At 38.0% G+C, this 25738-nt stretch overlaps 1 protein-coding gene across 2 annotated transcripts in view; it reads left to right on the top strand.

The window, feature by feature from the left end:
- THEMIS (thymocyte selection associated) overlaps nt 1–25738 on the top strand; it is a 241945-nt gene that overhangs the window by 189409 nt on the left and 26798 nt on the right. The window contains exons 5-6 of one of the 2 annotated variants that reach the window (XM_043963046.1): nt 21676–21829; nt 21906–21958. In XM_043963046.1, coding sequence (XP_043818981.1) covers nt 21676–21829; nt 21906–21958 — 207 coding nt within the window. Of the gene's footprint in view, nt 1–21675; nt 21830–21905; nt 21959–25738 lie in introns of those variants that run through there. The other variant, XM_043963045.1, reaches the window with a different exon arrangement.

The raw sequence follows: 25738 nt of genomic DNA, 5'->3' as shown, positions 1-25738 counted from the left end.
TCATAGATTCATGGATCTAGAGTAGGAACTATGGGGATCATCTCATTAAGCCCCTCATTTTATGAGAATTTGAGGCCAGGGAGGTTGTAATCTGTCCTCAGTCACAAAGGTAGTATCAGGAACAGAATTTGAACCCAGGTCTTTTGATTGTAGAATTCCTATTTTTTACCACTGCCTCATACTGAGTCATGTCTTATTACTTGTGTGACCTTGGGTTGTCATTTAACTTCTTTTGGCTTCAATGTACTGATCTGTAAAATAAGAAGAATGGGGCAGACGGGTGGTGCTGTGGGTGGGGTGTTGGACCTGCAGTCAGGAGGGCTCATGTTCTTGAGCTCAAACCTGGCCTCAGACACTTACGGGCTATGTGACTCTGAGTAAGTCACTTAACCCTATTGGCTTCAATATCCTTGCCTATAAAATGAAATGGAGAAGGAAATGTCAAACCACTCTAGTATCTCTGCCAAGAAAATGCCAAATGGGGGTATCAAAAAGTTGGACATAACTGAACAACAACAAAATGAGAGGGTTGTCATAGACACCCTGTAAAATCCATTTCAGCTGTAGGTTGACAATCCTCTGAGCCTATTCTCTATAATTCTTTGATTTTTCTTTTTAAAACATACCCGAAGGTATCACTATTTTTTTTTTTTTATTTCTCTCATGGTGCCCTTCTTTAAGCCTGTCTGCTGTAACACAGCAAGTGTGATCAGCCATCTTCCCATGTGAACATTTGTACAGTCTGACTTATGTCTCTCACACAGTCTCTGAGCATCCTGAACTTCCTGCTTGAATTTGGCCTTAGTAGCAGCTAGCACACAGTGCTTAAAGTCTATACTTTTCAGCCTTCTCTTTCAGGTATCTTCAATCTTATTTTTCTAATGAATCTTTGTACCATTAGAGCTAATGAAGCAAAACTGTTAGGTGCCCTCTCTATACTTAGTTCAGCTAAATGGGGGTAAACATGGCAACAGCAGGTTGAAATCTTATTAATAACTAAAAAAAGAATCAGATTTAGGAGAGAAAAGAGTGTGTAGTACTCATATGATAATACAAATCTCCCTAATGATAGAAGAAGAAAAATGATTTCCAGATTGGGGTGAACATGAGAAATGTATTTTCCTTGTTAAAATTTTATTAATTAAAAAGTAACAAAGTTTTAAAATTGGACATTTTATTAAAATAGCTCATATTTATATTGCACTTTATAGTTTAAAATTTTATTTTCTTATTAAAAGAGAGTATGGTACTGATATTTTTCCCATTTTCAAAATGAGGAAACTGAGGCTTAAGGTGATGACGTGCCCAAGGTCTAACAGCTTATAAGTGGCTAAATCAGGACTGAAACTAGATTTTCTGAGAAAAGTTCATTGTGGTCAAGCTCTAAATATATTTTTCACATGCTGATGGCCACAGAAGGATCTAATTATTTATGATTGCCTTAAGAATTGACACCTGAGCTTCTGGTGCCAAGATGGTGGAGTGAGGAAGAAACCCTTTGACTTCCTCTAAAATTCCCATCCAAATGACTAGAAAACTGCCTCAGAATTGATCTAGGATCAGGGAAGCAGCTTACCAGCATGGCAGGAAAGGTCTATTTCACTGGGGTGAGAAGGGAGTGAGGTTTAAGAACAGCAATAGCAGCAGCAGCAGCCAACCTCACAGCTGGGGGCCATTAGCAAGGTTCCAAGCCTAGGACAATCTACCAGTGAGGCTCCATCCTACAAACCAGCAACCCCAAGGCAGATGAACAGTCTGTGCAGCACAGTAAGGCTCTACCCTAGAGATCCCATCCTAGCACAAGCTACCAGTGAGGCCTTGATTCCATTATTAACCAGTAGTGAAACCTCACCCAAGTGCGGGCCAACAGCAAGATCTTGCAGAAGAGAGATCCTCTTTCCATGCAGTATAGCAAAAGGGCCCTACTTCTGGGGCAGATCAGCAACAAAATTACTTCTCTAGGGAATGACAATAGGGAGGCCCTGTTTCCATAGCAACCCAGCAGCAGGAGCCCACTCGTGGGGCAGACCAGAAACAAGATCCCTCTTCCTGGGACAGCCACCAGAAAGACTTTATTACCATAGCAACCCAGCAGCAAAGCCCGACTACGGGAGCAGGCCAGCAGCTAAATCCCACACCCACAGGAGGACAACAGAGAGACCCCACCTCCCAGTACAAGCTAGAAGGGAAGCCTACCCTCTAGAAAAAGCAAGCAGCTAAGCCCTGAAGCCCAGAGAAAGTGAGCAGTAAGACCTAAAATCCCAGCACAAGAACCTTGGGACAGTGCAGGACCAGAGCCCAAGTCTCACATGAAAACACCAAATTTAAAAAAAAGGCAGAAAAAAAGTAGAAAAAAAAGAGCTTAACTACTATGGTGATGATTTCATTGGTTTTCCTGAATCACTGATAGTGTGTATCCACATGCATACTAGATGATTGTGAAGCATCTTTAGTAGGCTCATGATTCTTTATTGTTTTTGTTTTTGTTTGGTGGGGCAATGAGGGTTAAGTGACTTGCCTAGGGTCACAGGGCTAGTGTCAAGTATCTAAGGCCGGATCTGAACTCAAATCCTCCTGTGTCACCTAGCTGCTCCTTGATTGCTATGGTGATAGGGAGGATCAAATCATAAACTTAGAAGAGGATAATAGTGTTAAAATGGCTACATGTGAAGCCACAAAGAAAAATGTAATTTGTTCTCAGGCCCAAAAAGAATTCTTGGAAGAGCTTAAAAATGATTAAAAAAAACAAATTAGGGAAGTAGAAGAAAAATTGGGAAAAGAAGTGAGAGTAATGCAAGAGAATCAAGAAAAAAGAGTCAATCACATGAGAAAAGATATACAAGAAAATAACTCCCTAAAAAACAGAATTAGCCAAATGGAAAAGGAAGTACAAAAGTTCACTAAGGAAAAGAATTTCTTAAAAAGTAGAATTGAACAAATGGAACAATTTTTGGTGTTGATAGCTAAAACAGGAAGAACCAAAACAGAAAAAGAAAACTATAGATCAATTTCCCTAATGAATATTGATGCAAAATTTTTAATTAAAATGCTAGCAAAGAGATTACAGTAATATATCACAAGGATCATACACTATTGACCAGGTGGGATTTATACCAGGAATGTAGGGCTGTTTCAATATTAGAAAAACTATCAACATAATTGACTGTATCAATAACAAAACCAACAGAAATCATATTATTATCTCAATAGATGCAGAAAAAGCCTTTGACAAAATACAGCACTCATTCCTATAAAAAACCCTAGAGAGTATAGGAATAAATGGAGCTTAAAATGATAAATAATATTTATCTAAAACCATCAGCAAGCATTGTCTGTAATGGGGATAAGCTATCAACCTTCTAATACAATCAGGGGTGAATCAAGGATGCACCTTATTACCTCTAATATTTTATATTGTACTAAAAATGTTAGCTATAGCAATAAAAGAGAAAAAAAGAAATGAAAGGAATTAGAATAGGCAACGAGGAAACAAAACTATTGCTCTTTGCAGATGATATGATGATATACTTAGAAAATCTTAAAGAATCAACTGAAAAACTACTTGAAAATATTAACAACTTTAGCAAAGTTGCAGGAAACAAAATAACCCCACATAAATCATCAGTATTTCTATATATTACCAACAAAATCCTAAAGCAATAGATAGAGAAATTCTATTTAAAATAATTGTAGACATATAAAATACTTGGAAGTCTAGCTGCCAAGACAAACCCGGGAACTATATAAAACACTTTTCACACAAATAAAATCACATCTAAATAATTAGAAAGATATTAATTGCTTGTGGGTAGGCTGAGCCAATATAATAAAAATGGCAATTCTACCTAAATTAATCTATTTATTCAGTGCCATACCAAAGTATAAAAAATTATTTTGTAGAGCTAGAAAAAATAATAACAAAATTCATCTGGAAGAACAAAAGCTTCAAGGGAATCTATGGAAAAAATGTGAAAGAAGTTGCTCTAGCCATACCTGATCTCAAACTGTACTATAAAGCAATAGTATGGTTTGAGATCGGGTATGGCTAAAGCAATAATTATTAAAACAATCTAGGGGGGCAGATAGGTGGCTCAGTGGTTAAAGTGCTGGCCCTGGATTCAGGAGTACCTGAGTTCAAATCCAGCCTCAGACACTTGACACTTACTAGCTGTGTGACCCTGGGCAAGTCACTTAACTCCCATTGCCCTGAAAAAACAAACAAATAAACAAACAATCTAGTACTAGCTAAGAAATAGAGTGGTGGATCAGTGCAATTGATTAGGTAAAAATTACATTATAGTAAATGACCATAGTAGTTTAGTATATGATAAACCACAAAATCCAAGCTTTTAGGACAAAAACTCATTATTTGACAAAAACTGCTGGGAAAATTGGAAAACACAATGGCAGAAACTAGGTATAGACCAACATCTCAAACCATTTACCAAGGTAAGGTCAAAATGGGTACATGATTTATACAGAAAGGGTGATACCATAAGCTAATTAAGAGAGCATAGAATAGTTTTTCTGTCAGATGTATGGACAAAAGAAGAATTTAGGACCAGAGAAGATATAGAGAGTATTATAAAATGTAAAATAGATAATTTTTATTATATACAATTTAAAAAGTTTTGCACAAACAAAACCAGTGAAACCAAAATTATAAGGAAAGTAAGAAATTGGGAAAAAGTTTTGCAACAAGTATCTCTGATAAAGGCCTCATTTCTCTGAGTCAAATTTATAAAACCACAAGTCACTCCCCAGTTGAGAAATGGTCAAAGCATATGAACAGGCAGGTTTCAGACAAAAAAATCAAAGCTATCTCCAGTCATATGAAAAAATGCTCTGAATCACTATTGATCAGAGAAATGCAAATTAAAACAGCTCTGAGGTACCACCTCATACCTATCAGAATTGATAATATGACAGAAAATGAAAATGTTGGATGTTGGAGGACATTTGGGAAAACTGGGACACTAATTCACTGTTGGTAAACTTATCAACTGATCCAACCATTCTGGAGAGTAATTTGGAATTATGACCAAAGGGCTATAAAACTGCACATAGCCTTTGATCCAGCAATCCCACTACTAGTTCTATATCCCAGAGACATCCAAAAAAGGGGAAAGGACCTATTTATTAAAAAAAAAAATTATAGTAACTCTTTTTTTGTGGTGGCTAGGAGTTGGAAATCAAAGGGGATTCCCCATAAATTGGGGAAAGGCTAAACAAGTTGTGGTATATGCTTGTAATGGAATATTATTAGGTTATAAAAATGACAAGCAGGATGATTTCAGAAAAACATGGATAGACTTATACGAACTGATGCATAGTGAAATGAAAAGAACCAGGAGAAAATTGTGGACAGTGACAGCAATATTGTTTGATGAAGAATTGTGAATGACTTAGCTATTCTCAGCAATACAATGACCTAAGACAACCCGAAAGGATTAATGATGAAGCATACTATCCAAGGAAAGAACTGATATTGATTGAACATAGATTGAAGCATGCTATTTTTCATTTTTTTAATTTCATTTTTTCCCTTTTATTCGAGTCTTGTACAAAATGAATAATATGGAAATATTTTAAGTAATTGCACATGTATAACCTATATCTGATTGCTTACCTTCTAAGTGAGGGGGGAGGGCAGGGAGGTAAGGATGGTTAAAATTTGGATCTCAAAACTTTAAATAAAAATATTTAATAATGGGAAAAAAAAGAATTAACATCCATTTTTATAGAGTGCACCATAGTTTTACTCCAGGTCTATGTTTTAAATATCCCCTGTGGCATTTGGCATTCATTGACTCAGGCCTCAAAAACAGTGCTCTTTTCTTCTTTATGGTTAAACTCTTTAGAAAACTTTATCTACTTCATCTCCTTTCACTCTCTCCTAAACCTCCTTCAATCTACCTCAACAACAATCCTTTCATAAGCTTGATCTCTTTCTCCTCTTTGATATTCTCTTCTATCTAAATTTTCAGGACAAAGTCCCTTCTGCTTCTCTTTGACCTCTCTGACTATTCCTCTGTCTCTTTTGCTGGCTCTTCTTCCAGACCTTGTCCTCTAATTATAGGTGTCCCTCTGAATTCTTTCTAGGCTCTCTTCTCTCTCTATACTATTTCACTTGGTGACCTCCATTGTACTTGTTATGGGGGAAATAGTGGGGCGTTTGGGATAGGGGTAGGGGTCCTTAGGAATTCCTCCTTAAAGAATTATACTCTCTTGCACACAAATTCAATAGAATAAGATAATAGTTTATTTAGGGGCTAGGGAAGGGAAACCAAGAGAGAAATCCTTGGACTTCTTCTCATGGGGAAAAGGCATGGCGTGGCTCTGAGATACCAATCTCCTCGAGCAAGAGATAAGCAGGTACTTTTATAGAGGACAGATGGGGGTGATCATCTGACTGTGGAAAGTTCCCTTATTGGGGGAGGACCATCCCCCACTGGTGGTGGCTGGGAGAATTGGGTGAGGGGTGGCTGCAGATCTCTCAAGTCATCTCTCTCTCCTCCTCCCACCACAAAGGCAGCAGCCACACCTAATCTTATCTCCCTAGGGGGAATGAAGGGTGGTGGTCCTGGAGCTAGCTCAGTCCAGATCCCATGCCACTTATCTCTTTAGGTATATCTGTCTTTTGATTTAGTTTCTCAAGGAGAAGGTTCTTTGATGTACCCCAGAAAACTTCTGAGGTGCTAGGCCCATAACATTTCCCCACTTCTCTATATATAAGGAAGGGAGACAAGATGGTGGAGAGAAGCTAGGAACTTTCCTGAGCTTTCCTGTATTTCCCTCAAATACAACATTAAATCAAGCCTCTAAACAGATTCTGGAACTACAGAACCTACAAAAAGAGAGACAAAATCCTGCTACACCTGAGTAAAAGGGGGGGGGCAGTTCAGCACCTGGCAGCTCACCTCAGCAAAGCTCGGCTTAGTGGGCAGCTCTCTCAGCATAGGTCGGCTCAGTGGGTAGCTCAACACTTGCAGATGAGTTGGTCAAAACATCTATATATAAGGAAAAGGGGCAAAGATTCTTCTTCTGTAACTGCTTCATACTCAATTTTCATCTCTACAAATTGTTCTCCAATTTACTTACCCAACCCTAATCTCTCTGTTGATCTCGAATCTCACATTTCAATTGTCTTTAGACATCTGGAACTGTCCTTTAGACATCCTAAAGTCAACATGTCTAAAACTGAACTCGTTATTTATTCTGCACAACCATTTCCACTTCTAAACTTTTGTTGAGAGCACCATCATCCTCACAGTTTCCTAACTGGGCAACCTAGGTATTATCCTCAACTCATCACTCTCTTTCTCTTCCTTCCTTCCTTCCTTCCTTCCTTCCTTCCTTCCTTCCTTCCTTCCTTCCTTCCTTCCTTCCTTCCTTCCTTCCTTCCTTCCTTCCTTCCTTCCTTCCTTCCTTCCTTCCTTCCTTCCTTCCTTCCTTCCTTCCTTCCTTCCTTCCTTCCTTCCTTCCTTCCTTCCTTTCTTTCTTTCCTTTCTTTCTTTCTTTCTTTCTTTCTTCCTTCCTTCCTTCCTTCCTTCCTTTCTTTCTTTCTTTCTTTCTTTCTTTCTTGTAGGGCAATGAGGGTTAAGTGACTTTCCCAGGGTCACACAGCTAGTATGTGTCAAGTGTATGAGGCCAAATTTGAACTCAGGTCCTCCTGAATCCAGGGCTGGTACTTTATCCACTGTGTCACCCAGTTGCCCCCTCATCACTCTTTTTCAATTCTTCCCTCCCCCATATACAATATGGTACAGAGGCCTGTGAACTCTATCTTTTTTTTTTTTAAGTGAGGCAATTGGGGTTAAGTGACTTTCCCAGGGTCACACAGCTAGTAAGTGTTAAGTGTCTGAGGTCGAATTTGAACTCAGGTACTCCTGACTCCAGGGCCGGTGCTCTATCCACTGTACCACCTAGCTGCCCAGAACTCTATCTTAATAATATCTCTTCTATACATCCTCTCCCCACTCTTCCTCTAACACTGCCACCACTCTGTTGCAGGCTTTCATCTCCTGGAATTATATTCACGAAAGCCTTTATCCAAATCCTACCTTATACATCTGTTAGGTGGGTGACCTTGGGCAAGTCAATAAACCTTTTTCTATAGTAGTTTCCTCATCTGTAAAATGAGGAAGTTGGATTTTTTGGATTCTAAGGTCCTTTTCAACTCCAAATCTGGGCTTCTATGAGTTGGCCTACTGGAAATAAAAGCACACTTTTTGTGTATGACCTATGAAGAGTTGAGAGAGCACCCTGCTAATCCTGAACCATGTAAATTAATGAATTAAAGAAAAATTACTCTAGAAACTCATTAAGGTTCCCTGTGGCAATTTAGTAACTCACTGGATTTTCAGTCCCTCTTCTTGCATGCAAATGTCACCGATCATTGAAAGAGGGCTTTAGTATTTTTGGCTTTTGTTTGTGATTTGCTTACATCTAGGCAGTTACTGAGTACACTTCTCACAGCCAGCACATCTGTCAAGCTATTTTGTGCTTGGCCATGCACATATGTGTTTATAATAGAGTAAATTGCATTTACAGTATAGGGTGGTATTTTTCATGCAGTCTGGAAGCATTGTTAAGTTATTAGGCATTTTAGAAGATTGGATCTGATAAGAAAATTTGAACAGAAGTGAGTATTTGGACTTGATATCTGGCCCTGCTGGCTCTTTTTTGTTTTGTTTTTTGTTATTTTGGGTTTTTTTTCCCCTTAAAGCAAACAATATACTGAAACATCCTCAGGGGCATTTCCTAGCCTCTTTGACTCCTGCATATCAACCAGAGGTGCCAAACTGAGATCCTGAGGGGCCTGTCTGGCTTAAGCCTTAAATTTTATGTAAATAGGCTTTGTTGTTTAGATGTATGTATGGACTGAGTCTCTGCTCATAGAAGCCTCTTTTGAAATGAGAGAAATCCAATCTTGGAGCCACAGAAGGCTGGCAGATATCACATATTTGAACACAGTAAATAGATCTAATAGAATTGCTTTGTCAGCCTTTATTACCCCGTTTTGAATTATCTGGAAAGCGAGATGGGAAAGACTGCCATCTGGTGGGTATATCAGATTACTACAAAAATAATTATCTTTCTCTACCTCCTACTCGTTGTTCAGTGGATTTATTTACATTGTAAGTTTTAAAGGAAACACTGGGGATATTTTTTTGTTTGCCACAGTATAATTAGAATATGCACCCCCAAACACCAGATTCCATTGGCATTCTTGAGTATTATCAATGATATTTGATATTTCTTTTTAATAATCATCTTAAATTTATGAATTTTAAAATTTAATTCAACAAGCACCTTCTATGTACCAGACGTTGTACTGGATGTTGGAGATGCAAAGAAAAAAAAGGAAAAATTCCCACCTCCACTTTTGTCCATTGGGGGAAAAAAAGTTACAGAGACCTTCCTGTTTTGGCACACACCTGTCTTTATGAATCCTTCTATTTGTTCATTCAATGGCTTTTGGTTTTACCTGTTGCTATAGTTCCAAGATACTTGGATAATGATAGTAGCCAGAGGAAGGGAAATATAATCTCTTTTCCCACTGCTTCAGACCATACTGGGAATCTATTTGTTGGGTTCAAGATAGTGAATTCTGAACAATATAGCAAATAATTCCAGTGATCTGAACATGGACCTAAAAACCAATGGACTTACTTCTGATTGATAGTCTACCAAACTACTTAATCTCTGTGGACTTCAGTTTCATGTGTCAGAATGCAGATTGTGCTTTGTCAATTGTGGGTATTCTATCAGCTGGGTTCCAGCTCCCAGACAATCAGAGTAACATCTTGGATTTGTATGGAGCTTCTTACTTTTCAAAAAGTGCTTTCTCTTATCTTAACTCTATGCCTAAAAATTTCTGAGCCCCCTTTATTAGCATCAGAACCCCTATTTCTTTTCCATCAATGAGCTTCCTTTAGTCAAAGGTGGAACCCTATGGGGGATGGGCTAAAGCAGTTTTCCTAGAATAAAAAAAAGAAATAAGGTATATTGATAACATGTACTTTATCCTTTTATTATTTTTATTTTTTATTTGAGAGTTTCAGATAATGGATAATTGTTTACACTAGACTGATTTGCCCCCCATGCAATAGAATATGTGACTGAAACACAAAATGTCACACTTTTAAAAAGTCAGTATCTAGTATATGAGAAATTCAGAAATAGGAATAAGAATCATCGAATGTCACAGGAAGAAAGAGTATTGGAGATTGCTACAGGGCAATATGATTAGTTAGATAAAGTATTTGACTCAGAGTCAAGAATACCTGGGTCCAAATCCAGTTACTGACACTTCCCAGCTCCGATTTTTCTTCTTTGAACTTCAAGGTTCATCATCTAAAAATAAGGAAAATAATAAATGTAGGACTATCTCACAGTATTGTTGTGAGCCTAAAATGAGATAATGTATAAAATGTGTAAATTCACAGGAGATATCTTTTTTTTTTTCAGGGCAATGGGGGTTAAGTGACTTGCCTAGGGTCACCCAGCTACTAAGTTTCAAGTGTCTGAGGGCCAGTGTTTTATCCACTACGCCACCTAGCTGCTCCCTACAGGTGACATCTAAAGGCATAGAATGGTACTTGAAGGGAAACTTGGATGGATACTTTTGGAATCTTGCCTACCCTTTTCCCCTCCAGATTATATTCCTGCTCCTGAATTTCCAAACCATGCTATCTTATGCTGGGTCTTGCTTTTAAACCTAGAGCCTCCACACCCTGCAACATTTAACCACCCCTGTAGTTTTCTGAACCTGTAACATCCCTCTGAAAAGCTAGTCCCTCTTCTCCCACTGTTTAGTTCCTAGGGGAGTATCTGTTTGGTAGAAGGGCCCAGGCAAACCTTCACTCACTTCTTGGGCTAGTTCCTGGCTTTTGGACTTCAAAACCATGCGTATGTGGCAGGTACCTGTGTCTCTCCCAACACTTCCTTTTCCACTCCCTTTTGTGGGCTGTTTTTCCTCGCTAACATTTAAACTTCAGGAGGGCAAGGGCTATATTTTTGCCTCTATTTGTATCTCTAGCACTTAGTGCGTGTTGCATAGCAAATGTTTAATAAATACTTGTTTCCTTCCTTCTTTTTTTTTTCCAAGGAAGACTATGATTCCTGCCTTGAGGGGAACAGAAGAGGCCATCCATGAGGCTGGCTCTGTTCTAAGAGACAGGAATGAATATTGGACCAGATTTATTTCTTATCTGCCTCTCAAAATTTTGTCGATCTTCTTTCATGGTTTTTTTTTGTTTAGTTTTGTTTAGTTTTGTTTAGTTTGTTTAGATTCAAAACTGTTAGCTTCTCTGGTCTCTGTCTCAGGATGGGCACACCAAATTTTAACCTACAAACTTGGTTCCTTTCCACCAAATGCTAGTTATAAAAAAAATCACAAATAGTGAATAGCATGTAAATGCATTTATCCAATCAGATAGCAAGCAGGAATCACAGAAATTCTTCAGATCACAATATATCAATCAATGAATGGACATTTATTAAGCTCCTACTAAAAGCTAGGAAATGTGTTAAGCTTCGGGGATAAAAAAAGGCAAAAGTCAGTCCCCACCTTCAAAGAGCTTCCAATTTAATGGAGGAGAAAAAATAAAAACAAATACATGCAAAGCAAGATAAATGCAAAATAAATAGAAAATGGTTGTGGGTTGATTGTTTGGTACGTTGTTGTCCTTCATTCTTGAAAAGGACCAAAACGACATCACTACATTAGAGTCAAACTATAGTGTATCCAACTGTGGCTGTTCAGTCCAATAGGAGCTTGGAATGCTCTACCACAGGTGGGCACAAGTAGTTTATGTGAACATTTGAGGTGGATTCTCTAAATTTGTACATCTCATTTTTCTTTTGAGCTACTTCAATTCTGCTTTGCTTATAAAGCACAGAGCTTCTTTGATGCAGGTATGCCATGCTGGGCAGTTCTTTGCCAGCGTCTCCCATGTCACCCAATCACTTCCAGAGTTCTTCAGAGAGAAAATAATTAAAAGAGGGAAAGCACTGGAATTAAGAGGGTTAGGGAAGGCTTCCTGTAAAAGGTGGGATTTTAGTTGAGACTTAAAGGAAGGCAGGGAGGTGTCATAGGAGTGAAGTAGGAAGAGCATTATAGGAATGTTGGACAGCCAGAAAAAATGACTGGAGCCGAGAGATAGAATGTCTCATTCGTGAGTCAGGAGACCAGTGCCACTGGATCGAAGAATACATTTTCTTCATATTGGATTAAGGTGTAAGAAAATTAAAAAGGTAGGAGAGGGCTAGGTTCTGAAGAGCTTTGAATACCAAATAGAGTATTTTGTATTTGCTGCTGGAGGCATTAAATAGGAAGCTTTTGGATTTTATTGATTAGGAGAGTGACATTATCAGACTTGCATTTTAGGAAAATCACTCTAGTGGCTGAACAGAGAATGGATTGGAGCAGGGAGGGAATTCAGGCAAACAGACCCACCAGTAGACTACTGTAGTAATCAAGGCAGAAGGTAATGAAGGCCTTTGGCAGCATCAGAGGACAGAGAGGGGACATAATTGAGAGTTGTTGCAAAGGTAAAAATGGCAGGCCTTAGCAACAGTTTGGATATGAGGGGTGAGAAAGAGTGAAGTGTCCAAGATGACTCCCAGGTTGCCTGGGTAACTGGGAGGAAAATGTTGCCCTCTACAGGAATAGGGAAGGTAGGAGTGAGTGAGTTTAGGGGAAAAGATGATGAGTTCTATTTTGGACTTGGCTCAGAACATCTCATTTCTCACCTGGCTGCAATACTCTGAACCACCTTTGTCTTCTCTATCAAACCTCTCCAAACCTCCTCACACTCTTTAAAACTTCCTTTTGTGAATTGTCTTCCTCCATTAGATTGTAATCTCTTTGAGGGCAGAGACTTTCTTTTTTCATATTTGTACCTGTAGTACTTAACATTGTGCCTACCAATTAATAGGTGTTTAATAAATATTTATTGACTATTGACTCTGTGTGCTGCTTAGTGCTGTATCTATGAATAACAATGAAGTCAGTTTCAGGGCATCTAAGAGGTCCTTGATAAGGTTCCCATTGGCAATAGCCTTGCCCAAGGATGTTAGGAAGCCTCGTTGACGCCAAATCATACCAATAAAGTAGCATATGCCAAAGCCATATTTCGAGTCAGTAAAAATAGTGGCACTCTTACATTTGGCTTTACCCACACCCTTTCACATCTGTCCCAAGTTGTTGCCTCATCAGCCATACTCACAAGAAAGCCAGTTTTTTTGAGTGGGGTTCATCTAGAAGGTGGAATGAATTAAGTGCTAGACTTGGAATCAGGAACACCTCAGTATGAATCCTATCTCAGGCACTGATTAGCTCTGTGACCTTGGGTAAAAATCATTTAACTTCTGTCTGCCCCAATATTTCTTATCTCTAAAAAGGAGATAATGATAGCATTTACTTTACCTGGCTGTTGTGAGGATCAAATGAGATAATATTTGTAAAGCTCTTTGAAAATGGTAATGCATTATATAAATGTTAACTATTATTATCCTTCAATATGTATATATGTAAAGATAGATAAAAGGTGTGATTAGTGAGACTTAGCAGTGAAAATAGCAATATTAATGGAAAATTATGTGTATTCATCTAGGAAAAATTCATTAGGGAACTGTTATCAGCACACTACTCTAGCTGGTACCCAGTCAAATTGATCTGTAAAGTCTGTGACTGCAATCATACAGATTATGATGTATTCTTGGATGTCTTTGTCTATTCAAACTGCACAGTAGATATTTGCATCCCAGTGTTATTGAGTAAGACTTGTCTTCTTGGCTTTAAGTATAGTATATAATGTACAAGATGTTTTAAATAAAAATGTGCCTTAGAACCTCAGAACATCTCCTGGAAATTGACTTCCTTTTTCACTGAAAGGCATGGTTCCCTTCAGAGCCAGAGACAATGTTAGGGAACCATTTAAGTTATTAGAAGTAGCACCAGCTAATGTTTTCTTCCCAGAAAAAGCAAACACAATTCAAACAGGTTTGGCAGAAAGTCCTTTTTCCATCTCACCCCTTAAAATTTTCTGAGGCCTCATTATCAAGGGGATAGCCCACATTTGCGGAGCTATATCCTACTGCTGTGAAAATCTATTCCTAACAACAGCTGGCTAAATGGTACCCACCTGCATAGCCCCTACAGCAGCAGAGCCTGCTGACGTTGAATCCAAAATAGATTCATTCCCATTTGTATGCATTAATTGCCATGTATCTCTTGGGCACTTGTGTAAATTTTATCCAGGTAGTCTCTATAGTGTGTGGGGGGGGATGGGGAGTCTGGGGGTCATGGATGGGGAGAGGCAGTAGTGCAGAGAGATGCATAATGTTAGTTAAGATACTTTAATCCTTGGAGATGTCTGGCACAGAAATAGGAGAGAGCTGAATGAAAATACACAGTACATTTTAAGAAAAGTTTAAAATTCATGGGAACAATAATATATAGCATTTGTCAATTACTTTAGAATGAGACCTTTAGCTTTCTTGAAACATTTCAAGGTAGTGTATAAACGTAATCTTCTCTGTACTCTGGTACAGGTTCTCTGTTTACTGATAGCAAACTCCAACTTACCGATGCCTTAGTAGATGGACCAAGTGATGGATTTAATAGATGGACTTTGACTTCAGCTCTGGCTGAAAAGTTCACCACCATGAAGCCCAACGGGTGAGGAACATTGCTGAAATTTAGCTAGCATGCTTTCTGGGACTAGATAGATATGGGCTATCACTAGATAGGGTGCATGACCATACATGCCTTATCTCTCTCTTTTTTTTTTTTTGTGGGGCAATGGGGGTTAAGTGACTTGCCCAGGGTCACACAGCTAGTGTCAAGTGTCTGAGGCTGGATTTGAACTCAGGTACTCCTGAATCCAGGCCCGGTGCTTTATCCACTGTGCCACCTTGCTGCCCCCATGCCTTATCTCTTGGTCTAACCTCAAGAGCATGGAATATCCTTTTTTGGGGGAGCAATGAGGGTTAAATGATTTGCCCAAGGTCACACACTTAGTAAGTGTCCAGTGTCTTGAGTTCGAATATAGCTTCAGACACTTTCTAGCTATGTGATCCTGGTCAAATGACTTAACTCTGTTTGCCTCAGTTTCCTCATCTGTAAAATTAACTGGAAAAGGAAATGACAAACCATTCTAATTTTGTCAAGAAAACTCCAAATGGGGTCATGAAGAGTTGGACACAACTGAAAAAAAAAAAAGACTGAACAAAGGAGCATACAGAAGCAGAGTGGGCTAAAAGCAGAAGATGCAAAATTTAGATAAGCTTTGGCTCCTGACTTCATGAAGCTTGTCATCTAACAGCGAGAGACATAAGTATAGATAGTTGTAATAAACATTACACAGCAAATATGTTGGAAAGGGATAAAGTACTAAGGAAAGTGCTTTAAATTGGATAGTGTATATACTGGTTTCTGCTGTCCCTCAGCTTTAACGACTTCAGTGTTCAGAATCTCTTCTAATTCACTTTCTCTTTCTTATCGATTTCCTTTCAAGTAGGCTGTGTCTTAAATTGCTGCTCTTTTTAGCTGAATCTATTCTCTTCCAAACCTCCCTTCCTCCTCCCCAATCGCCTGCCCCCGTCACTTCCATCCATATTGGATTGGTCCTGTATATATGGTCTCAATTTTGCCTACTATAGATTACTCATAAAAATGAATGTGAACATCGAGGGCATTGGAGAAGGGGGAAATCAAATATATTAGCTGATCATAATAATAATAGCTAACATTATAGAGTGCTTACTATGTGCCAGGCACTGTGTGAAGCACTTTACAATTATTATCTCATTTGATCCTCACAACAGCACTGGGAGGTGGGTGCTATTACCATTCCCATTTTACAAACAAGGAAACAGAGGCAAATAGGGATTAAGTGACTTGAACAGGATCATACAGTTAGTAAATATCTAAGGACAGATTTGCACTCAGGTCTTGCTGAATCCAGGCCCAATGTCCTTTCTAGTATGGCACTAAGATGAAAGAGATTGGGAATAGAAGGTGATAAGTGATGTGCTTGAGAAAGAACTTTTCAATTTGAGCAACATTTACTAAATACCCAATCTATGGAAATTCACTATGCTGATCACTAGAACTATAAATATGAAAAAGATCTGTTCCTTGTTCCTTAAGAAACAAATAACCTAGTGGAAGAGAGAAGATATGAGACAATAATGAAAAATTAGATGTAAAATGTAAGCTGCAGAAATACAGCATATTATGAAGGAGTTTATTTATTGTATGTTATGAAAGTCCTTGTAGAGAAGATTATATTTTCCCAGGCCTGCAAGAAGAGAAAGAAGTACATCCCAAATAAAGACAGTAGCATGAGTAAAGTTATGGAGGTGAGGAAGGTCATGGTGATTTTAGAGAATTATGAATTTTCCAGTTTGGCTTGGAACTTAAAACCTAGATAGGGAAGAAAACTAGATGTGTTTGGAGTCAAACCAGGTTAAGAGGATTAGACCTTATATTGTAGGCAGTAGGGAGCCATTGATTTTTAAGTGTTTGCTCCTCATTTTATGATTTATCTTCATTTTCAGATTAAAAAAAAAATTCATGTGTCTAAAAACCCATTTCCATCCAACAACTGTAAAGATGTTAGGATTACACTAGGATTACCATATAAATACAAAATAAAAATGAAAACATTTAAAATTCACTCAGTCACAGTAGGTTTTTAAGGCTAATTTTTTTTATGATAGCGAATGTAAATGAAATATCCAGTATCTTTCAAAGTGCCATTAAAACCCACCCACACCCACACACAGAGTTTTGCCATGGAAGACCCAACAAATTTGTGGTACAGTGGACCATACAGGCTTCAAAATCAGAAGTTCTAGGTTATATTCTATCTCTGATGCTACCTGTGTGATTTTGCTTGCTGGGGTATCCTAGAGCCCATTCCTGACTTTTACACTTTGGAAATTGGCAAATTCTACAAACCAGGGCTTGATTTATTGTTTTGTTGACTGTCTAGACTTAAGAAAATGATGAAGAAACTGTTAGCAATTCTGATTAAACTGAAAATTGTGCCATGAAGAGATTTTTTTTCAGAGTTCCAGTTGTTAAACATTGACCAACACACCCCTAGACTTTGGCCAAGTCACTTAACCTTTCTAGGCCTCAGTTTCTTCATCTATAAAATGAAGGTGTTAGACTCAAGGCCCTGCCCACGAGGTTCCTCAAGCTCTTGATCTATGATTCATTAACTCCTGTCTAGAAAGGAAGGTTGTTTCTTGGGGGGAGGGGAACATGATAAATCTAGAGCTGGAAGGGCTCTTAGAGTTTATTGAGTCTAATTCTTTCCTTTTATAGATGGGGAAACTGAGGCCTAGAGAGGTTCAGTAACTTGCTCATTGTCACAAAGGAGGTCAGTACTTACCCAGGTTGGTTACAGGAGGGTGTAGATCCAGATCTTTGGATTTCAGAGTTATTATATTTTCCACTGTACTATAACTCACTACTATTGAAAGTCTAAACATAGAGACAAAACTGTAACAGTATTTTTTTTTTTTACTGGCAAAGACAACCCAGTTGAATAGGAAAAAAAGATTTTTTTTTTTTTTGCGGGGCAATGGGGGTTAAGTGACTTGCCCAGGGTCACACAGCTAGTAGTGTCAAATGTCTGAGACTGGATTTGAACTTAGGAACTCCTGAATCCAGGGCCGGTGCTTTATCCACTGTGCCACCTAGCCGCCCCCAAAAGACAGAATTTTAAACAGAAGAATACCTGCAACATACTAAAAGTAGAGATTCATAGCATCTTAGAGCTAAAAGAAACAATATCTATTATACCTTCCTAATTTTGCAGATAAGGGTATTGAGGTCAAATTATGTAAAGTAAAATGTCCAAGATCCTATACCATAGGTACAGAGCAAGCACAGTGACCATTATCTCCTGGAAGGTCAGAATATCATGATGATACATATTGTATATACAACATGAATGTAAATACATACAGTAATGACCTTTTAGTTATGGTTAGTAATAAATAAGCTATGTGTAGATCATCGAATACCCTTTATTGGCAACCAGTATTCATAGTTACAATAACAGCAGTAGTGGTAGCAGCATCTTGGGAAGTAGGTGATGCTATTATCATTTCCATTTTACGGGTGAGGAAACAGGCAAATAGAGGTTAAGTGAATTGCCTGTGCTTACACAGTTAGTAAATAACTGAGGCTAGATTTGAACTCTAGACCCTGAACTCTGGATTTCTGACCCAGTGTCCTATCCAACATATCACCTTACTATGAAGGAAATGAATTTCATTGGTACCATTTAGATAGACAGATCTGTGATGGATTTTCCCATACCTCTCATCACCACTTATTTCTCCTTTTCTGGTACTTTATTCTTCTGGAATTTAGAAGTTGCTTTTCATCTGTTGCCTCTGACAGTGCCTTCTCATAGGGAAACTGATGCTCAGAGGGTGAGTGACTGGTCCACAGTATCAGAGTTAGTCAGGCAGAACTAGGACTTGAACTCAGGTCTTATCCTTTGACTCTAAAACAAGACCTAATATTACATCATATAAAACAAGCACTCAAGGAAATAGAAAAAAAAAACCATTACAGCATTTTCTATGTTAAATAATAAGTTACGTTGCAATTTTTTTTCATTTACAGAGTTTCATCTGAAAAGATTCTATTTTAGTGTTGGTAGGTTGGGAGGCCTATAATCACAATTTTTCAGAAAAGAATTTAGAATATTTGTCCTAGGCTCTGCCCTATTATGCTATACCATGGTTCTCATCTGCCATCTGCAGCAGACTTTACTCTGCTGGACCCTCTTCAAATGAGATTCCACTTCACATGTTTTCTAATTCAAAACTAATTTCACCGAGAGCTAATCTCACCATAAATGTGGTGTGTATTTTATTCCGTTGTGGTTTCAATTTGCATAATTCAAAAGAAGATGAATTTTTCCTCTCCTTTGGCCACAAATTAACCTCTTGGAGTGCAACAGGCATGATTTCCCAATTAAAAAGAGAGCCATTGGAAGGGGCAACAATAACAACATGAATGAGAAATAACCGCATTTGCAGGGAATCAGCAAGGCAAGTGAGGGGGCAGGGGGAGGAACAAGTGGAGGATTGTTTGTACATGAAAGATCTACTCTAGTGTTCATAACACAGACACTTTAGGTAACCCACCCTTCCCCTTCAAATAGGATGTGCATCACCACAGTTCCTGTGAAATGAGCAAATGCTTCTCTGTGTTAGCCTAATGAGGCAGGCAATCTAGCCAAATAGGAAGTAGGATGGAACAGGTGCAGGCTTGGCTTTGTGAAACACACGGGTGCTTCCATTTTGTTGGGGGCCACAATTAGCCATTATCCTTAAACAGTAGGGAGTAGTGGATATCACTGGAGTTTGAGTTTTGTTGCAGCTTCCATAATTCTATCATTTAAAGACTGCAAGCAGAAAGAAAGAAAGAAAGAAGACAGGAGCATCAGCACAGAGACTACAAGATTTCAGTGTCCTGGGCCCACGGGTACCTTCTTGTTCCAGGATATCTTTGTCTTCTGTTCTCATGCTGCCTGTTTGGTTAAAGTACCTAGTGAGGTCTGTCTCCTGTGTGTCCTCTTGACCATATCTAGTACATCTGCAATCAGGTTGGAAAATGGGTTGAATGTCCTAACACGCATAGCTTTCAAACTGGAAACTCCCATGAGCTTAGCTTTGCTGATACTGTTGAGACCATTTCCTTTCCCTTACATATTCCTGTGTTAAAAGTTAGGGAACCTATTACTCTCAAGGCTTTCTCAGCAACCCATTTTAAACTTAACTCTGAAGTGACCAAGGGGCCATCATCTCCTAGAATCCCAGATTTTAGAGTTGGAAGGGACCTTCATGCCCATCTAACTCAACCTGCACCTCTAAAAGAATCCTCACCAGAAAAGACTCAACAAAGAGTCAACCGGACTCTGCTTGGAGTTATTCTTGAACAACCCTCCAGTCTCTTGGTCAGCCTATTCCACTTTGGGACAGTTCTACTTGTTAGGAAGTTGGTCTTGACATCAAGTCTGAGATCTGCCACCCATTTTTTTCTAGTTTTGCCCTCTGGATTCATGCAAAATAAATCTAATCCTTCTTTCATAGGATAGCATTTCGAATATTTCAGGACAGCTATCACGATTCCCTGAGTCTTCTCTTCTCCAGCTTAGATATCCCCAGTCTTTTAAGTGGATCTTCATGCAGCATAGTATCAATACTTTTCACCATAGTGGTTGAACTTCTCTGGATATTCTCTAGCCTTACAATGCCCTTCCTAAAGTGGGAAATAGGTTAGCAAAAGACCAGGGCTGAATTTTATTTTGTACTGGGCCAACTTTTTCTGGCACTATGATGATTTTGTCCATTGCCATTTTAATAATATACTTACAATATACTTTTGTTTTTTGTTTTTTGGTTTTTTTTGTGAGGCAATTGGGGTTAAGTGACTTGCCCAGGGTCACACAGCTAGTAAGTGTGTGTTAAGTGTCTGAGGCCGGATTTGAACTCAGGTCCTCCTGACTCCAGGGCTGGTGCTCTATCCACTGCGCCACCTAGCTGCCCCTACAATATACTTTCAATAACATACTTATTTTGAGAGTTTTGGACTATTATATCATTTTGAGATGACAGAATCTAAGATTCTTAATTCTTTTTATGAAATGACTTGTGAGACATTTAAGGCAGTCCAGATCTATAGCACAAAGTATAGAAGAGATTTGGGAGTTAGCCAGTTCATTTTGATTAATGTGTATAGTCAATATAGATTATCCAGGCCTCAGGGTTGATATTTTATCCTGAGTGACCTAGTTTCCCTGACTACATGGACTAAATTGACTGGATAACTATTTCGAACTTTGCACAGTGTGGAAACTGCCTGTGACTATTCTTAGATGTTATACATATTGGGAAACATCCACTTGGGCTTTGGAGATGAGGGAAAGTGTTGAATGCTCAATTTCAGATGAAGGGTTTGAATTTTTGCTCTTATTTGATCGATCTTTTGAAGCATACAGTATGTCAGGACAACATCAAACACTGTGTCATCACCAAATTTGAAATGAATTTTTAATGGTCATTAATGATGTGTATGCCTTAATAATCCTTTCTTATCCCAACTTGTTATTCCAGATTGAGTAGAGGAGCTAGGACAATTTCTGTAATGCTGATAAAAATGTGCGTCGTTTTGAATTGAAAGTATGATTTACTTTGTTTATGGGATAAGTATAAACTAGACATGAAGTATATTGCTGTTTATGACATGGAGAGTAATGAGAGACTCAGAATTAATTAACTGTAAGATGTGAATAGTCAAGTTAAAATTCATTTTAAATGAAGCACATTCAAAAGGCTTTCTAAGAAGAGAGCAACACTCAAGTGTATCCTTGGAGGATGATTTTCTGTGCACAGGGTGACTTTTTATTCTTGTCATTTAAATTGCAGCATTTCACCACACCTATATAACCACAATCTATTGATGGAAATGTGATTTGTAACTCACTTTGACATGCAGAAGATTCTGTTTCAGAGTTGTAGAAATGACCTATAATGTGATGGATGCTCTTCCTTGTCACATCTCTGGAAAGTATTCAGTTTGGACTAATAATTTACTCGTGAAATCAATCACACTGGCCTGTGTAATTTCAGAGTCTCCATGTAGAAACAGCCAAGAACCTGCACTCACAGCAAGCAACTGCCGCTTCAAAATTACCAGTTAGTTGTCAAATTGATTTGACCCATCCGGAGACAGAGCAGGATGTGATCAGGACAACTGCATTAGCAGAAACCAGCATGATGAGAGGTCAGTTAAGCAATATGATTTCATTTGTTAATATGCCACAGTCTAACCCTGAACTTGATAAATGCTCAATTTGTAGGCATTTTGTTCCCCCCATTACTTCAGCTAGAATGCGAACCTCAGGCAAAGTGAACCTCACTGTCCTAAATGTCCTGTAGAAATGTCAGTTCTGATAAAAGGTAAGTCTGCCAAAGGTTTCAATGGCAGTGTTAAACTGTGCTCACATCTATGACATGCATATTCACCATTTTCCAGGAATAGACACACAGAGAAGGGCAATCTTTATTTATGCTTGTTTCATCCATGGTCATCCTGGCCAAGGAAAATGTTCCTATTTGAGATCGCTGATTCAGCGTTGGTAATAAAGTTTTAGTATTTTTATTTAAAGTGTCACAAAAATGATTAATGGATTAGAAAAAGGTGTTGGGAGAAAAGGTTTTTTTTTTTTTTAAAGTTAGAAAGAGTTGTCAGTGTAAGATACTGAAGACAGCCTTTGAGTTTATGCTCAGTAATTTTCTAAAAGGTGGCAATCAGGGGCTCACCATCTTAGGGTGGAACAAGAGAAAACAGGCTCACAAAAAAGAAGAGAGCCTTTAGGTTAGGTTAGCTATAAAGGAGCTTTGAGTGTTCAGGTCCTTCATTCATTCAAAAAATGTTTCTCCTAGGAATTCCTCTCCTCCCTCCCTACAATAAATTGCAGCCCTGGCTCTCCATAGATGGAACAAAAGCCTGAAGCCACTTCTACCTCAATAATGTTATGTCCTCCCATGCATAATTCCAAGAAAAACTAACAGTGATGAATTGATCTTTTTTTTCAAGCATACAATTTGCTTCTTTTCTCTTGGTTTTCTACCTATTACACTTTCCTGTCCCCACTTCCTCAGTTTTGTATCATTACATTTCCCTTCCTCCATCCCACAAGGGCATGTCAAAGTCAATACATTGGATATTATGCTCCTGAAGTATTCCTGTACTAAAACTGATCTATACAAATTAGGTTCTTTTATGTAGTGAGCTTACTGACTTCTGACACTAACATAAAAATATCCCATAGAGATTTCCTTATTACCTTGTCATTGGATCTCTCCAACTGACAAAAATGAAATTCTGTAAAAGACTTTGAAAACCAAACAGATTGCATTTCCTCCAAATTCCAAATACTAATCAAGTGTGAATTTAAAAGAAACAGCTACTAGGGTAGAAATTGAAGCAGCATGTTGAGTCTCCAGGCTTTATTTATGCATTGGCAATATCTCCTTTCTTAAAAAGTATTGATCCTGAAAGGTGCAGGATGCACAATTCCCAAGATCAAAGTTCTGTATTTCAGTCATATAAACTGTCTGATCTATTCTCTGTCTATTCTGTGGGTTTATAGAAGGTGACTCTGGGTTTGGAAGAGACTACCCTCACTGAATCCCTCCATCCATATATGCTGGGAGGTTAATATAAATCCAGAAACACAACCAATCCATTTCTATTTGAAATACAGCACCTTTAACAGCAATAGAATAAGACAAGAGGGAATTCAGTGGCAAGGATGGAGATCTCTTAACTTTAATCAAGAAATTAAGGGGAAGATTTTTGTTGTTATTCAGTCATTTCAGTTACATATGACTCTTTGTGACCTCATGTGGGGATTTCTTGGCAAAGATAATGTAGTGGCTTGCCATTTCCTTTTCCAGCTCATTTTATAGATGAGGAAACCAAGGCAAGCAGGCTTTCCCAGGATCACACAGCAAGTAAGTGTCTGAGACCAGATTTGAACTAAGGAAGATGACTCTTCCTGGCTTCATGCATATCTACCCAAAGGGGAAGATACTCTTTTCTAAATTGATATCAATGGTGTAACTCTGGGATGAACTTTTTTTTGCTTTACTAATGATAAAATCTAACATCTTTATTTTGCCTTACACTTCACTAAGCACTCTTCTTGCCACTCCACAAAGCTGGTGATATGTTATCATCCACGTTTCACAAATATGAAAATTAGAACTCAAAGGGATTAAATGATTTCTCCAGGGTCACAGATTATATAACTGATGGAGCCAGGATTCAAAACTAAGACTTTTGATTCTGAGTCGAATACTTTTTCCACTGTATCAGCCTGTGCCAAAGTTTGTGACTCATCTTTTTTAATGATTATATTTGAAAAGCAATATAGCCTTCTGAAATTACCAATATTAGCTAATATAATAATAATAATACACTACTCTCATTCTCCAACCTTTCCCTTACAGAGTCAAAATGAAACTTTAGTGATATGCTCCCTATATCATTAGAGTAAAGCTATGCTTATCCAACATCAAGGTTAACCAGTAATTCAGTGGCAAATGATTTATCCAATCAATTATTTCACATAATGGAAAAAAGAAAATATTACATTGTAGTTTTCTCCTTTTAACTGGTTCACAGAATATCAGAGTGAATAAGGATCTCAGGGGCCATCTAGTCTAACCCTTAATTAAATAAAAATCACTTTTACAATATTTCTGACAAATGGTCTTTAAACCATCACTTAAAGGCATCCAGTAATGGGAAATCTACTATCTCTGATTTTAGACAATTCTGTTTTTTTTTTCTTCAAAAAATTTCCTTATGTTGAGCCAAAATCTACTTTGCTGTAATTTTTCCTAGTTCTGCCCTCTGGGGCCAATCAGAACAGTTCAATTCATCTTCCTTATGATAGCTCTTCAAAGGCTTGAACATACCCATCAGGTCCACACTAAGTCTTCTTTACCAGAATAAACTTTCCTGGTTTTTTCAACTGATTTCTTATGGGAGAAATTTTGATTCTCTTCAAATACTGGTTCCCCTTCTCTAGGCTTGCTCAAGTTTCAGTGTCTTTCCTAAAATGTACTTCCTAGAACTAGACAAAATACTCTTGAATTGGTATGGCCAGGAAAAATTATAGGCACATTACCTTTTCTCTTCTATATTTTAATCATTCCTCTTTTTCGCTTCCATGTCACACTGTTGACTGATATTGACTTTGAAGTCTATTAAAAAATCCTAGTTTTTTCCTCCATATTACTGTTGTCTTATGTTACCTCCTTTATATTATACTTGGATGGTTGTTTTTTTTTAACCTAAGTGCATTTATATTTTCCCCTATTAAATTTCATCTTCTCCACTAAAATCCTACTTGGATGCCTCATTGTAATTTGGAGGTAATTATAGGTTCTTAAAGCCTATGCTAGTTATGCACAAAGCCTGGCAAGTCCTACCAAATTGAGGTGTGGGGGGACTTGCAATACTCACATTATATCACTGGCCAAGGACCAACATACTTAATTTCAGAAAGTCTCATCTCTAATTTGATCATGGGATAATAAAATTTTTGGCCACATTTCTTCTCCAATACCACACATTAAATTATAGAAAAATTGTGATCTGCTTTGAAGAATACCTACACTGACAAAATATCAGTTCCTTGATGTTGAAGTAAATTACATCTTATTAAATTTGATGCATTTTGAGCTCCTTCTAGATACTCATTTTTGTTTATAATATATTAACTATCCCTCCCAGCTTCCAGTCATCTGTGAATTTCAGTAGCATATCAGGTATACATGGTATACAAGTACCCAAGTCATTGGTTAAAATGAATAGTCCAAGGCTGAGGAAAGAATCATGGAATATTCTATTAAAGACCTTCTTCTTCCAAACTAAAATCTATCATGTTCTTTGGGTCTCAGACAGCTCTGAGCCCAACTAAATATATTGTCATTGACCCACATGTTTCTATCTTATTCCTAAAGGGGGCATGATAGAGTTTGCCAAATGGCTTTGTGAAATCCAAGCATATCATGTCTATGTCAGTCCTTTGATCTACCAACGTATTAATTCAATTCAACAGGCATTTATTAAGTTACAGGCTTTATGATAGGTATTATAGGCACAAAGACAGAATTA

Source organism: Dromiciops gliroides, chromosome 4 (genome assembly GCF_019393635.1).
Source record: "Dromiciops gliroides isolate mDroGli1 chromosome 4, mDroGli1.pri, whole genome shotgun sequence".
In the NCBI taxonomy this organism is placed as follows: domain Eukaryota; kingdom Metazoa; phylum Chordata; class Mammalia; order Microbiotheria; family Microbiotheriidae; genus Dromiciops; species Dromiciops gliroides.
This window is presented reverse-complemented; position numbering and strand designations above follow the sequence as displayed.